Source organism: Triturus cristatus, chromosome 2_1 (genome assembly GCF_964204655.1).
Source record: "Triturus cristatus chromosome 2_1, aTriCri1.1, whole genome shotgun sequence".
Classification (NCBI taxonomy): Eukaryota; Metazoa; Chordata; class Amphibia; order Caudata; family Salamandridae; genus Triturus; species Triturus cristatus.
In genome coordinates this window covers 1,073,614,064-1,073,628,385 of record NC_140581.1, presented here as the reverse complement: position 1 = coordinate 1,073,628,385, position 14,322 = coordinate 1,073,614,064, and the positions used below count along the sequence as shown (strand labels likewise).

At 41.9% G+C, this 14,322-nt stretch overlaps 1 protein-coding gene across 3 annotated transcripts in view; it reads left to right on the top strand.

The window, feature by feature from the left end:
* The window catches only part of LOC146866371 (sodium/hydrogen exchanger 9B2-like), a 293,445-nt gene that overhangs the window by 215,455 nt on the left and 63,668 nt on the right, over positions 1-14,322 (top strand). For all 3 annotated transcript variants that reach the window (XM_085636169.1, XM_085636185.1, XM_085636178.1), the window contains exon 7: positions 604-779. In XM_085636169.1, the coding sequence (XP_085492295.1) occupies positions 604-779 (176 nt within the window). The remainder of the gene's footprint in view (positions 1-603; positions 780-14,322) is intronic.

The window sequence follows — 14,322 nt, the reverse complement described above, 5'->3', positions numbered from 1 at the left end:
CACTTAGAAGTAGCAGAAAGAAAGTAAGATTGCTATGTATAAATAACAGCAATCGTGTTAGAGTGATATCTGTTATTCACGCTTCTCGTAACAATTGCTACTACCATACTTTTTGTCTTCATTGTGATTACAGTTCATGTTGGGTGCTCTACACTAGAATTTTAGTTTTAAAATAAACATTTAAATGTTTTGGGGTTACACTGATTGTCCTTATAATATCTCATGCTCATTACCTAGAACACACTTCGCTTAGATATTGCTCAGTGGTTTGTGTAATGGTTGCTGTACAGCTAGTTTTCTGCTTTGTGTTGGAGCATTGATTAAATCAATGGTGCTTGGCGGGTCTACAAGACCGACCTCTGCATTTCTAGAAAAAATCTAGAATCATATCAGTACAACGTAAGCACCTTGCTTTCTAGCCACCACTGTTTTGACACACCCCATCTGTTGACACTCCCCAGGTATGTGTTTTGTTCTTACACTGGATGTGGCAGCAATGTGTAGTCTCCCCCATCCGAGAGAGGCAGTTGAAATTTGAATTTCTGTGCTGAAATAGATCCCTGCTGAGAAATACTTGTTAAAATGTTTGCTTGCATGTTTTAGCTTTGTTTTAGGCGCAGTATCTCCTGCTGTTGTTGTCCCCTCAATGCTGGTGTTGCAAAATGCTGGATATGGAGTTGACCAGGGGATTCCCACCTTGTTAATGGCTGCTGGCAGCTTTGACGACATCTTAGCAATCACTGGTTTTAACACCTGCTTGGGAATGGCATTCTCTTCAGGTAGGGCATGCAGCTTATTTGTTGATCAATCCATCTGACAACAAAACTGTCACTCATATACAGGTAAAGTATAATGTAAAATTCAAACTGCAACTGTTCTATCCGTTTGTCTTTAAAACGGGGTTGTAATTTTCCATCTGTGTAAACATTAAAGACTTGATGATGTATTTCAAATGAATTGAGTAGGATTAACCACCACGTCAACATATTTGACCGATCACTATACCACTCTACAAATTTAAAAACGCCTTTATAAGAGTAGACTATAAATCCCAGATTTTCTAAATCCCTTAGTGAAATCTCAACATTACAGCTACAATTAAATGACCATTACTTAATCTGGCTAATGCCAGAGCAACTATATGCATTAAAGTCTCTCCGACGAGATCCCTGCAGGATTAAGCAAGTGCCCTCCTGGTTTAGAACCATATCACGGTAGGTGTTCACATTTCTCATTACTAAATCTAATGAAAGAAGTGTATTTCAAAAACAGGACGGCTTCTGCACCGTATTCCCTCTCTGCCTGTCACTTGATAAAAAACTAGCACCTCTGAACAGCTGACTTTCACAGTGTGCAAGGCTTATTGAGCATATCCAGCATCACTATTAGATGCAACCCATCGAGGCTTTTCAGTCCAATCCTATCCAGTAGGATCAAGTTATTGCGGCTCTATTTTAGCAAATGTGATGAAGGTACAGCACAAACATAAAATGCAGGTTTTTGCCGATGAACTATGCAACTTCATTTTTATTAGATTTGATGCTAGCCTAGTCTGTACATTTGAGTTATAATGAGCTGTTGGCAGACAATAATCATATTATAATAACAGAGGAAATACTAGTTGTTAGAAATTGGGTTTCTGGTTGGCCTGTCCAAGCAGGAACCACAATCCTAGACAGGGTAAGTCACAACACACCTTAAATTACCCTGTGCTCAACCTCTGGTAGCTTGGCACTGAGCAGTCAGGCTTAACTCAAGAGGCAATGTGTAAACTATTTATGCATCACTTCATACTATTACACAGTGAAAACACCACAAAAATACTCCACACCAGGTTAGAAAAATAGATTGTGATTTTATAAATAAAACAAGACCAAAACAGCCAAACGCTAATGTGTAGAAGTAGGGATGTGAATTTTTAAAGAATAAATGTCCAGCTAGCGCTAAGAAGCATAAAGCGCTTAAATAGGTTATTTGGCCGCGCTAGAGCGGAGCAAAGTCAAAAGTTCAGGCGCGGCCGGATACAGAGACTTATTTGGGCCCGCTGAACCAAAGTACCTTGATCCAGGGTGTGTTGTCGTTGACAAGGATGTGAAATGCAGATGAGGCGATATATCGATGCCGAACAAGGCAGTGGAAAAGAGGCATTGATTTTCTCTTCGCAACTGCAGCAATGCATCAGTTCCAAGTGCGAGCGCTGCTTCCTGATGCAATGCGTAGCTGCTGCTCCCACACTAGGCAATTCATTGATGCCAAAGGCAAAGCGCTGGTTCTGAGGAGGATGCACCGGGTATTGTCTCTGCAATGACAAGGAAGCGCTGGTTCCCACTCACGCAAAGGTGAGATGCACCGGTTCCATCAAGCATATAAAGAAGAGTTTCTCTGAGCACTCAAAAGTTGAGGTTGTGGTTTCAACACATGTTCTTTATTACATATCCATTTAATCCATTTCGCCAACATGTGTTTCGTCAAATGTTGTAACTGTAGCAGCAGACTTCATCAGGGCTAGTCATATGTAGTTGTATATAAGCTATATCAAAATTAGGTTGAGGAATCCATAAGTATGTCTTATGTTGTCCAACTAATTTGTGTGGACCCTGAGGCACGCAAAAGTTTACATGGGAGCACTCTCCCTCAGGTCCAGTCCTCCTCACCCAGTCAGGAGAACGGCAAGCAGCAGGGCAGCTCAGCACGGCAAGAGCACATCAAGGCAGAATCCAGCAAAGCAACAATCTGCAAAGTGGCAGTCCTTTCAGCAGTACAACAGTTATTCTTCCCGGCAGAGTAGTCACAGGTCTGGAGGTGTACTGATTTGGTAGTGCCAGAGTTCATGTACTTATACCCAGTGGTGCCTTTGAAGTGGGGCAAACTTCAGGTTCTCCCTTCCTGCCCTGGCTCCAGACATATTACAGGGGGGGGGGTGGGGTACGCAATCCTTTGTGTGGCAACAGGACACAGCCCTTTCAGGTGTAAGTGCCAGCTTCTCCCTCCCATCCTGCTCACGATGGCCCATCTGCATGTAGATGACACTCAGACACACCTACCCTTCCTTCTGTGGCTGTCTGGAGGTAATGCAGGAAGCAAGCTGTCACCTCCCCCCCCTTGCCAGGTCTAAGTTGCAGTTTAAAGATGTACATACAGGCTCTGCAGAGTCATGGTTAGAGGTCTACTTAAGTGGGTGGCCCACTAGCAACATTTAATTTACAGGCCCTTTGCACGTGTAGTGCAGTTTACTAGATGCCTGTACGTAAATTAAATATGCCAATTGGGGATAAGCCAATGTTACCATGTTTAGAGGAGAGAGAACAAGCACTTTAGGGCTGGTCAGTAGTGGTAAAGTGTTCAGAGACCTAAAACCAGCAAAAATGGGTTCAGAAAAATGGGGTGAGGAAGGCAAAAAGTTGGAGGAAGTTCACCCTAAGGCTTTCAGGTCTAACACTAGTGCTCCATAGTGAAAAAGGATCAGTAATGAACAAGTACTGGCAATGCTGTTGCATCTGGCTTATAACTGAAAGCTTTTATTTAGTCAGTGATGAGTTAAGGCAATTAGTAAGTCATCATACATGCACTACCACTCATCAGCACTCATACCTCCATTCATCCCCCCACTGACTCATTTGTGTATTCAGCCATTTACCCAGTCACAATACCAGACGCACAAGCTCAACAAGTGTATGGAATAATAAAAGTACAATAAAGAAAGCATGCAGCCACCTAAATCGGTAGGCATATGCTACCAATTTAAAAATAAAATTATACATACAAATGGGCTCCCGTCTTGCAATGACATTGTAGATGTTGCAGTGGCGGCTCCTCCGCTAAGGCGGAGGAGCGTTGCCTCACTGCTTTCAGCAGTGTAAATAAAGGGAAAATAAAATGATAATAACTTGGGCGGAAGGGTGCTGCTCTGCTCTCAGAGCAGGGGGGAGGAGTGGTGGGCATACCGTAAGTGCACAATGACTGGTTGGCTGGCCCTCCTGGGCCAGATAAACATTCATACGCACTTTGCATCTTCTCCCCCCAGCCTGCATTACAGCCTGGGTGGAGAACATGCCCTGGTTCCCATTCCCCGGCTGAGTGCCGAACCACAGTGCTCAGACAAACCACAACGCTGTATTGCAGTGTTGTGATTGGTCAGGGGAGCCTGGGTGCTTGCTGTTCCGGCCGAGCAGAGAGACGACGGAGGAGAGATAAGACACAGCGAGGATGTAAGATTTATTTTCTCTTTACTCCCCACCACCGATCTGTGCCAGCCGCCACTGACATGGTGTATTGAACTTTTAAAGTTCCAACCTAGCTGCCACGTTTAGAAGTAACGTGTCGGCCATGTTGGCGCAAAAAACACAAAGATACACATACACAATACCATTCTATGGCGACTCAGTAAACATCGCACCGGGTACTCCTCTTTGAATGCTAAAGTATATAGCGTATAATGTATCACTGTTGTACTGATCCAAGGTGGGCAACACTTGAACAGACCAAGGAGGTTTGAGCGATAGACCCTCAATGTATGTCAAGTTTTTTTTTTTTTCATTACAACGACTTGACAGGCCTAAACATTTTCAATGCTCGCATAGGAGGGGTTTAAAGGAGTTTCACAGAGCAAATGTTCTGCCTCTAGTGTTTATCAGAGTGAGTGAACAACACAATTATCCATACTTACTACAGTAATCTGTGACATTTTGTGGAACAGAATTCCTGTGTACAGCTATTAAAATAGTGCAATATCAATTTACCCTTATAGTTCTGTTGGTTTAAACATAATAGCACAATAAATAAATCTGTATTACTGTCTTTATTGTATTCTTTCATAATAAACCAATCAGATCTATGGAATTTGAAATAACTTTTCCTAATGAACCAATGAGGCCCGTACCCTTTATTGCTGACTCCTCACTATAACCATTTCAGGCCTATTTTGTTGAACATACGTTTTCCTACAAGGTAACCATTAAATATACAGTCATATCGTTAGAAATACGTACAGTATTAGAGTTGGCTAAAAAATATAGTACCACTCCTAAGAGTGCCTGACAAGGATTCTCACAGAGCAAAGCTACTACTCCCCGGGTTTTTTCAGAGCGGTAACCAATTCCAGACCCCTGGCCTATGAACAGCAATCTCAGAGGATCTGTGTGACACAATACCTGTCTACTTGCTTTAACGCAGTGTAACACCTTTTCCCCATGAACCAGTCATGGCTATAGCTATCATCATTGGATTTTCACCATGAACAACTCACACCTACTGTATTGAGCGCATTTTTGCCACAAAGCAACCATCAGTTTACAGTTATAAAATTACAAATAATTACAAATTAACAGCTGGCAAAACAGTATACAATCCCTACTAAAACAAGGATTTTCAAAAACTAAAATCTACCGCCCAGGTTTGTAACTCCAAAGGCCTGGTTGGCTACAGTTACCTCCATGTAACAACCTTTACAGGCCTACTGGCTTTGACTTATGCTTTTAACAGTAAATAACTCTGGCTTGCTCTCTTTTTCATATTTTTTGATAATAAACTGATTGATCCAATGGCATCTGGCATAATTTTGTCGAACCAGTCAGGCTACCTTTTTTCGTTTGTTTTTTACTGTCATCATCATTCTCCTACTAGGTCAAGCATAAGATTTCTCTCAGTGCAGCCACCAGGCAAGAAGTCATCCACATTACAAATACCTATAAAAGGACCACTGGCAATACAATATACAGCCCGCTTTAAGAAGGTCTAAACAGGGTTATCACAGTCTAAATCGTGTACCCTAAGGGTCTATCCAAGAGGGCAACCAAGACCAAAACCCTTGCTTTCTAATTTAATCTGTGAGATAAAAGGTAACGAAATACCAGTCGACAGCCATTAACAAAATTTAATGATAATCCAATATTAAACGTCTATTGGCTTTAACAAATGCGTTTCACAAAAGTTCATTTAGGCCTACTCCCTTTGTTGTAGCTTTTCGTAATCATTAGATCAGACTTAGGGCATCTGACACTCATTTTCCCAATGAAGCAATGAGGCCCATTGTCTTCATCATTAGTTTATCTCCATAACCAACTGTGGCCTCCTGTATTGCCCATTCGATGACAACCTTCAGACACACTGTTATAAAGTTACATATATATACACAAGTGCAGTTGGCAAAACAATAATAAGCCCTCTGAAAAGGACCTAAAATGTATTTGTCAGAGGTGGCAACCAACTCTAAAACCCTAGCCAACCACAGTCAATTGTGAGACTCCGTATAACAAAATATCTGCCTTCCTTCTTCAACACATGTATTGACAATCCATCCTTAGAGGCCTAACTCTTTAGCAAACACTTATCTCAATAAATTGATCAGACTTACTGTCTTTTTCGGAACTTTTATTATTTAACATATCAAAACAATGGCACCTGGCATACATTTTCCCAAAATAAACAATCAGCCCTATAGTCTTTATTTATAGCTTGTTATTTTTAATAACTGAGGCCTACTGTATCTAAATACATTTCTAACATTATAAATAGTTACAAAATTAAAGTTGTGGAAACAGTATACTGTTATGTTTCATATAGGTACCCCAATATAGGCTTAGGTAGCAACCTAACCTTTCACCTATATTCTCCCCTACTATTGCACTACATAACGGTTCGTGGGACTGACCTTTTTCCCTAGTTACGGCACTGCTTACAGGACGTGGGGTTTCCCCTGAAAACTAGCCTCATCCATTATGCATCAGGATTCTTGGAAACTCAGCAGGACTAGCATCTCCTGCATAATAACTATGTATAGGAGTCATTCCTTCCGTCATCCTAAGTCCGACATGACACAGCAAGGTAGGACCCCCGACTGTACCACTTTGGGTATATATACACCATATCTTTGCTGAGGCAGGGAGAGGAGAATAGGACTTCCATGCTGACACTCTGACGCGAGACACTGAGGTTCCTGCACGCAGACACTCCAGCTCGCAGTGGTCCGACATCCCTCGCGGGGTGTCCACTTCGAGACCAAGACGGGGTCCCACAGTCTCTCACTTCAGGTAATGGGGTTGACTTTATTCTTGGCTTTACACCTACATGCATGCTAGGTACATTTAGGTACATCTAGTTAGGGTTGCATAGTAGGAGTACACATTTTATTGTCATGTATTTTTATACCTGCATGTATTCATCGTTTTGGCATTATGGTAGAAATCTACCATCCTTTTACTCTGTTGGTGCTTATAAACATTAATATCTCTTTCAGTCTTATGGTTGTTTCAGCACACCTATTTTACACTAGAATGACGCTGGTTCAACAAATGCTTATTGAAAACGTCCCCACCATTTATTCTGTGCATCTCTGTGAGACAAAGTGAGCATGAGTGACTGAGCGAAAAGTATAGCACTGTTTCCACGATCCCTGATGGGACAGAGTTGTCATGTTCAATAGTTGCCTAGAACTATTCTCTCTTTGGTAAGAGGGGTTTATAGTGGCACTGTGAGCTAGCTGGTATACAGGCTAACATACTCGGTGAGGGTGTGGAATCAGTCTGGACACCAGACCCGCTTTGTATGTGGTCTAAACGCGGAGATCCTATATAGGTTTATAGGAACTACATGACAATACAACCTGTCCTAAAACAATAGGAAGGATTCTCAAAGTGAAAGTCCTCTATCACAAAGGTTTGTCACAAGGGTTAACCAACACCAAAACTCTTGCTTACTGTGGTAATCTGTGAGAGTTTCCATAACAAAATACCTGGCTACAAGCTTTAATACACTGTAATGACAATCCCCTCTTAATGGGGTTTAACATACGCTTTTGATAATAAATAGGCCAGGCCTACTGCTTTTGTCATAACCTTTTGTCTTAAAAAGATCAGACCCAAGGCCCTTGTCAATGGCTTACCGTATAACCAGCTCAGCCCTGTTGTATTGAGCGTAAGCTTTCCCACAAGCCAAAAAGTGCAATACAAGCACCTTTTTTTCAGCCGAAGTACATAGCTTACGCCAAATAAGTCTGCACTCAAGGAATCAATATTTGGAAGGCCCAAACTGCTTTCTCAGTAGTGCTTCTTAAACCTTTCTTTCTGTTAATCTCATAAAGTCTGAAACATCTGCACTGTCCAGCAAGACATACACATTTCTGAAAGAGGGTTAAAAGAGAAAAGAAATTTGAAATATACAATTTAACGTGGCAAGGGTATGCACAGGCAATATAATAGAATATACTTGAATAGCAGCTACACGTTGGTTAGTTTTGTGAAAATCAGTTCAGTGGCAAAGCAAGGATGCCATGAACCCAAATTCATGCAAAGAAAATGGGCCGATTACTACCAAATTAACCAGATGGAAACATCCATAAATGGAGTGCACTGTGCTCTCAATCCACTGTGTCCGCATGCCACTGTGCCTACAGCGCTAATGATATCTTCACCCCTGAACGTATTACAGGCAAATTATTTTGGGAAGCTGAAGCCAAGGCACAGAAAGACAAGCAACTGAAACAGACTCAAGAGTCTGGCAAGAAGATTTGAAACTGAATACAGACTGAGAAATTGTCCACTTGGAGTTGAATGGTACAGTTTGATAGGAGAAGCTTTCTCAAATAACTGTCTCCCCAGTTGTGGTCCCTAGAAGATTGATACCTAACCTAGTTTGTTTGCTTCTGATTCAGAGATCTTGTCTGGCTGTGATCCAGTAATGACCCTGCCATTCCATGCCTTTAAAATGTCTAATCACCGAAGGTGGCCATTACAAAAATGGGGTTACCCCGAAAGTCCGGGACCTGGGGATATAATTAATACAAAAAACAAGGGTCCTAACTCAATAGTTACCGCAACACAATAATGTCATTCAGTTATATCTTTTCAAGTTTAGAGCTAAGAGAGATCATTTAAAGTAGCTCAGGATATTCAATATGGCGTCTTAACATGAAACGATGCAACATCCAGTACACAATTCATCATTATTTATTTACAAAAAGAGCATAAATTGCATAATATTCGGCGCATGGTTGCTCCAGAGGGAACGTGCATAAAAGGAGAGTGCTGAGAAGTGAATGTGTAGAAGCAGAAGATTAGAAAAACAATAGAGCAATTCTTAAAAACCTTTTCAGAGTACACGGTTATAATTCACCGTAAAAGGTGTCCTGGTAACGTTTGAACATATCAACAAACAGTTCTAGATATTCCTTCCTCAGAACTTAATTCATATTGTAGCACGTTGGGGAATGGCGTATACCAGGCTTCACAACAAGGGGGTGTCGACGTTTCGACCCGTCTTGGGGTACAGAGGTATTTTGAGACCTTGACCGTGCGGGTCTTCTTCAGGACAACAGAGGGGATTGGGGCAACCTGACGTAGTCCTTGACTTGACTTCTGTGTCTGAAATAATGAGAAGGGGTGATAAGGATGTTGCATTGATGGTGCAATTACACACCAGTTGGAGGGGGTGTAGGCTTACCTACTATGAATCCCGGTACGACTCTACCACAGATCACGAGTCACAATAATTCAGTTAACATGTATGCAGTCCTGTCTGGTTAATTCCACAGGCTGTCGAGCTGAAATTAAGCAGAAATAAAACTATTTAAGGTGCGGGTCAGCGATTAACTCGCTCTCCCTAAAGTACCGGGGGCATGAACCTGATAGGTATCAACATACCTGCAGTGGTCGAATCAATCAAATATGCAGTGTCACGGGCCTTCTATTTAAGGGAGAGGAAACGGAATTGATTTAGGCATCTCGTTTCCAGTCGTTGGGCGCGCTGTAAGGAAACAGAGTAGGGAGTATGAGTAAGTGATTCCCAGCGGTGCAACCTGAATCACTGGAAAGGGTTCACACAACTCTTACCTGCGTCCATATAGGTCCGTGCTTCCCGTCGCGTCTCAACCGAGAGTGGCGGGAGCGCGTTGGCTCTAAGTATATAGAGTTACCGGGTAACCGTTCACGTAGTGACGGTGCGTCGGTGAATGTCACGGTGGAAAGACTCACCGGAGACGTACACTTGTAGTTCAGTCAAGGTGTACGGAACGTATCCGTAGTGGATAAGGATCGTGTGAGTGAATTTACTCAATGTACGACTTCACCAAAATTAATTTTAAGACCAATGTACCGGCCGGGATTAAGTTAGAATTATCGTTGCAAAATGCGCCTTTTAAGAGACCCCAAAACGTCATGGTCCATGGGAGAAGGGGGAATACAACCTTGCGGTTTAGGGAACAATTGTGAATACATAATCTCACAATAGTTTCAACAACATATCATTATTTATATGTCATTACAATTAATAATTAAGGAAAATAAACAAACAATAGAAACAATTAGACTGATAGTAACAAATACATATACTTAACAAACAAACATACAAGTAAAGGGTCCATCGGATGTACATATATAGAGTTAGCTATCCAATGTTGACCAATCGTAATCATGAGCAACAGAGGGGTATCTCAATATGTCATTACACTGAATGATTAGGAAGGATAAATAATAACACGTACATATACTAATCAAACAAACATACAATTGGAAAGTCCATCGGCTGTCAATATATAGGTTAGGTTATCCATTGTTGACCAGTCGTAACCATGTGCAATAAGGGAGTATACCTGAATCAAGAAAAAGAGAGGAAAGAACGGAGACCAATCCAGACCCCATTAGCCATTGCTCATAATGGAGATCTGTCTATTAATCTCCTCCAGTTCGTTCAATCCTCTGTTGATTGTGTCTAAGGAATGTATCCATCTACATTCCCTTCTGTTTAGTATCATGCTGAAGTCCCCTCCCCTGGGATTGGGCTTGATCTTTTCAATCACCCACCATTTCAAGCTGTCTGCAGTGTGACCGAAACTCGTGAAATGCTCAACCAAGGGTGCTCCCACTGTTTTGCAGCGTATGCGGCTACAATGCTGAAGGATGCGACATTTAACTTTTTGAGTCGTCTGTCCCACATACATGAAATCACATGGGCAAACAATAGCATATATGACCCCTGAGGAGTTGCAGTTGCTGAAGCCCTTCAAACTGTGTACCTGTTCATTGTGCGTGAATTCACTGATTTCCTTGGTCAAGGAACAGGCTTTACAGGATCCACACTTATGGTGTCCCACAATAGCCGGAATACCCCATAAGGTGGTCTGACCAGCATCCTGAGCCACGGGTAGTAAGGATTTAACCACGTGATCTCTCACATTTTTGCCTTTCTTGAAAGCATGCAAAGGCGTTGGTGTGTTACCCAATTCATCCGACACTAAGTGCCAATGTTTATTTATTATCTTTTTGATGTCATTACTCTTTGTGCTGAACGTTGTAACACATACCAGCCGTTCTGCCTTGGAGGTTTCCTTAGATTTAGGGATCAAAAGCAATTCCCTATGATTATGCCATGCCCTTTTCCGAGCTTTTTTAAGGAGTCTAATAGGATAGCCCCGATCAATCAAACGTGCTAGAAGACCAGCAGATTCTTCAAAATAGTCTTCTTTTTTGGAACAATTCCTACGTAACCTCAGGAACTGTCCGAAAGGTAAGTTATCTCTGAGGTTACGAGGATGGTGGCTGGAATAGCGTAGTAAAGTGTTTCTTTCACTACTCTTTCTATAGAGGCTAGTGTGGAGTTTGCCCTGCTCAGATTTTATAAGGATGTCAAGGAAATTGATGGTTTCTTTGTTGAATTCAATAGTGAATTGTATATCCCTCGAACATGTATTAAGCCACTGATGGAACCTTTGAAGATCTTCAACATCACCACGCCAAATGATGAGCACATCATCAATATAACGGCGCCATATTTCTATATTCTCCCTGTATGGGTTAAGATCACTAAGGACATATTGCTGTTCAAAATTGTTCATATAAATAATAGCCAAATTAGGAGCAAAGCTAGCCCCCAAACCAAAGGCGTAGCGATGGGGGCTAGCTTTGCTCCTAATTTGGCTATTATTTATATGAACCATTTTGAACAGCAATATGTCCTTAGTGATCTTAACCCATACAGGGAGAATATAGAAATATGGCGCCGTTATATTGATGACGTGCTCATCATTTGGCGTGGTGATGTTGAAGATCTTCAAAGGTTCCATCAGTGGCTTAATACATGTTCGAGGGATATACAATTCACTATTGAATTCAACAAAGAAACCATCAATTTCCTTGACATCCTTATAAAATCTGAGCAGGGCAAACTCCACACTAGCCTCTATAGAAAGAGTAGTGAAAGAAACACTTTACTACGCTATTCCAGCCACCATCCTCGTAACCTCAGAGATAACTTACCTTTCGGACAGTTCCTGAGGTTACGTAGGAATTGTTCCAAAAAAGAAGACTATTTTGAAGAATCTGCTGGTCTTCTAGCACGTTTGATTGATCGGGGCTATCCTATTAGACTCCTTAAAAAAGCTCGGAAAAGGGCATGGCATAATCATAGGGAATTGCTTTTGATCCCTAAATCTAAGGAAACCTCCAAGGCAGAACGGCTGGTATGTGTTACAACGTTCAGCACAAAGAGTAATGACATCAAAAAGATAATAAATAAACATTGGCACTTAGTGTCGGATGAATTGGGTAACACACCAACGCCTTTGCATGCTTTCAAGAAAGGCAAAAATGTGAGAGATCACGTGGTTAAATCCTTACTACCCGTGGCTCAGGATGCTGGTCAGACCACCTTATGGGGTATTCCGGCTATTGTGGGACACCATAAGTGTGGATCCTGTAAAGCCTGTTCCTTGACCAAGGAAATCAGTGAATTCACGCACAATGAACAGGTACACAGTTTGAAGGGCTTCAGCAACTGCAACTCCTCAGGGGTCATATATGCTATTGTTTGCCCATGTGATTTCATGTGTGTGGGACAGACGACTCAAAAAGTTAAATGTCGCATCCTTCAGCATTGTAGCCGCATACGCTGCAAAACAGTGGGAGCACCCTTGGTTGAGCATTTCACGAGTTTCGGTCACACTGCAGACAGCTTGAAATGGTGGATGATTGAAAAGATCAAGCCCAATCCCAGGGGAGGGGACTTCAGCATGATACTAAACAGAAGGGAATGTAGATGGATACATTCCTTAGACACAATCAACAGAGGATTGAACGAACTGGAGGAGATTAATAGACAGATCTCCATTATGAGCAATGGCTAATGGGGTCTGGATTGGTCTCCGTTCTTTCCTCTCTTTTTCTTGATTCAGGTATACTCCCTTATTGCACATGGTTACGACTGGTCAACAATGGATAACCTAACCTATATATTGACAGCCGATGGACTTTCCAATTGTATGTTTGTTTGATTAGTATATGTACGTGTTATTATTTATCCTTCCTAATCATTCAGTGTAATGACATATTGAGATACCCCTCTGTTGCTCATGATTACGATTGGTCAACATTGGATAGCTAACTCTATATATGTACATCCGATGGACCCTTTACTTGTATGTTTGTTTGTTAAGTATATGTATTTGTTACTATCAGTCTAATTGTTTATATTGTTTGTTTATTTTCCTTAATTATTAATTGTAATGACATATAAATAATGATATGTTGTTGAAACTATTGTGAGATTATGTATTCACAATTGTTCCCTAAACCGCGAGGTTGTATTCCCCCTTCTCCCATGGACCATGACGTTATGGGGTCTCTTAAAAGGCGCATTTTGCAACGATAATTCTAACTTAATCCCGGCCGGTACATTGGTCTTAAAATTAATTTTGGTGAAGTCGTACATTGAGTAAATTCACTCACACGATCCTTATCCACTACGGATACGTTCCGTACACCTTGACTGAACTACAAGTGTACGTCTCCGGTGAGTCTTTCCACCGTGACATTCACCGACGCACCGTCACTACGTGAACGGTTACCCGGTAACTCTATATACTTAGAGCCAACGCGCTCCCGCCACTCTCGGTTGAGACGCGACGGGAAGCACGGACCTATATGGACGCAGGTAAGAGTTGTGTGAACCCTTTCCAGTGATTCAGGTTGCACCGCTGGGAATCACTTACTCATACTCCCTACTCTGTTTCCTTACAGCGCGCCCAACGACTGGAAACGAGATGCCTAAATCAATTGCGTTTCCTCTCCCTTAAATAGAAGGCCCGTGACACTGCATATTTGATTGATTCGACCACTGCAGGTATGTTGATACCTATCAGGTTCATGCCCCCGGTACTTTAGGGAGAGCGAGTTAATCGCTGACCCGCACCTTAAATAGTTTTATTTCTGCTTAATTTCAGCTCGACAGCCTGTGGAATTAACCAGACAGGACTGCATACATGTTAACTGAATTATTGTGACTCGTGATCTGTGGTAGAGTCGTACCGGGATTCATAGTAGGTAAGCCTACACCCCC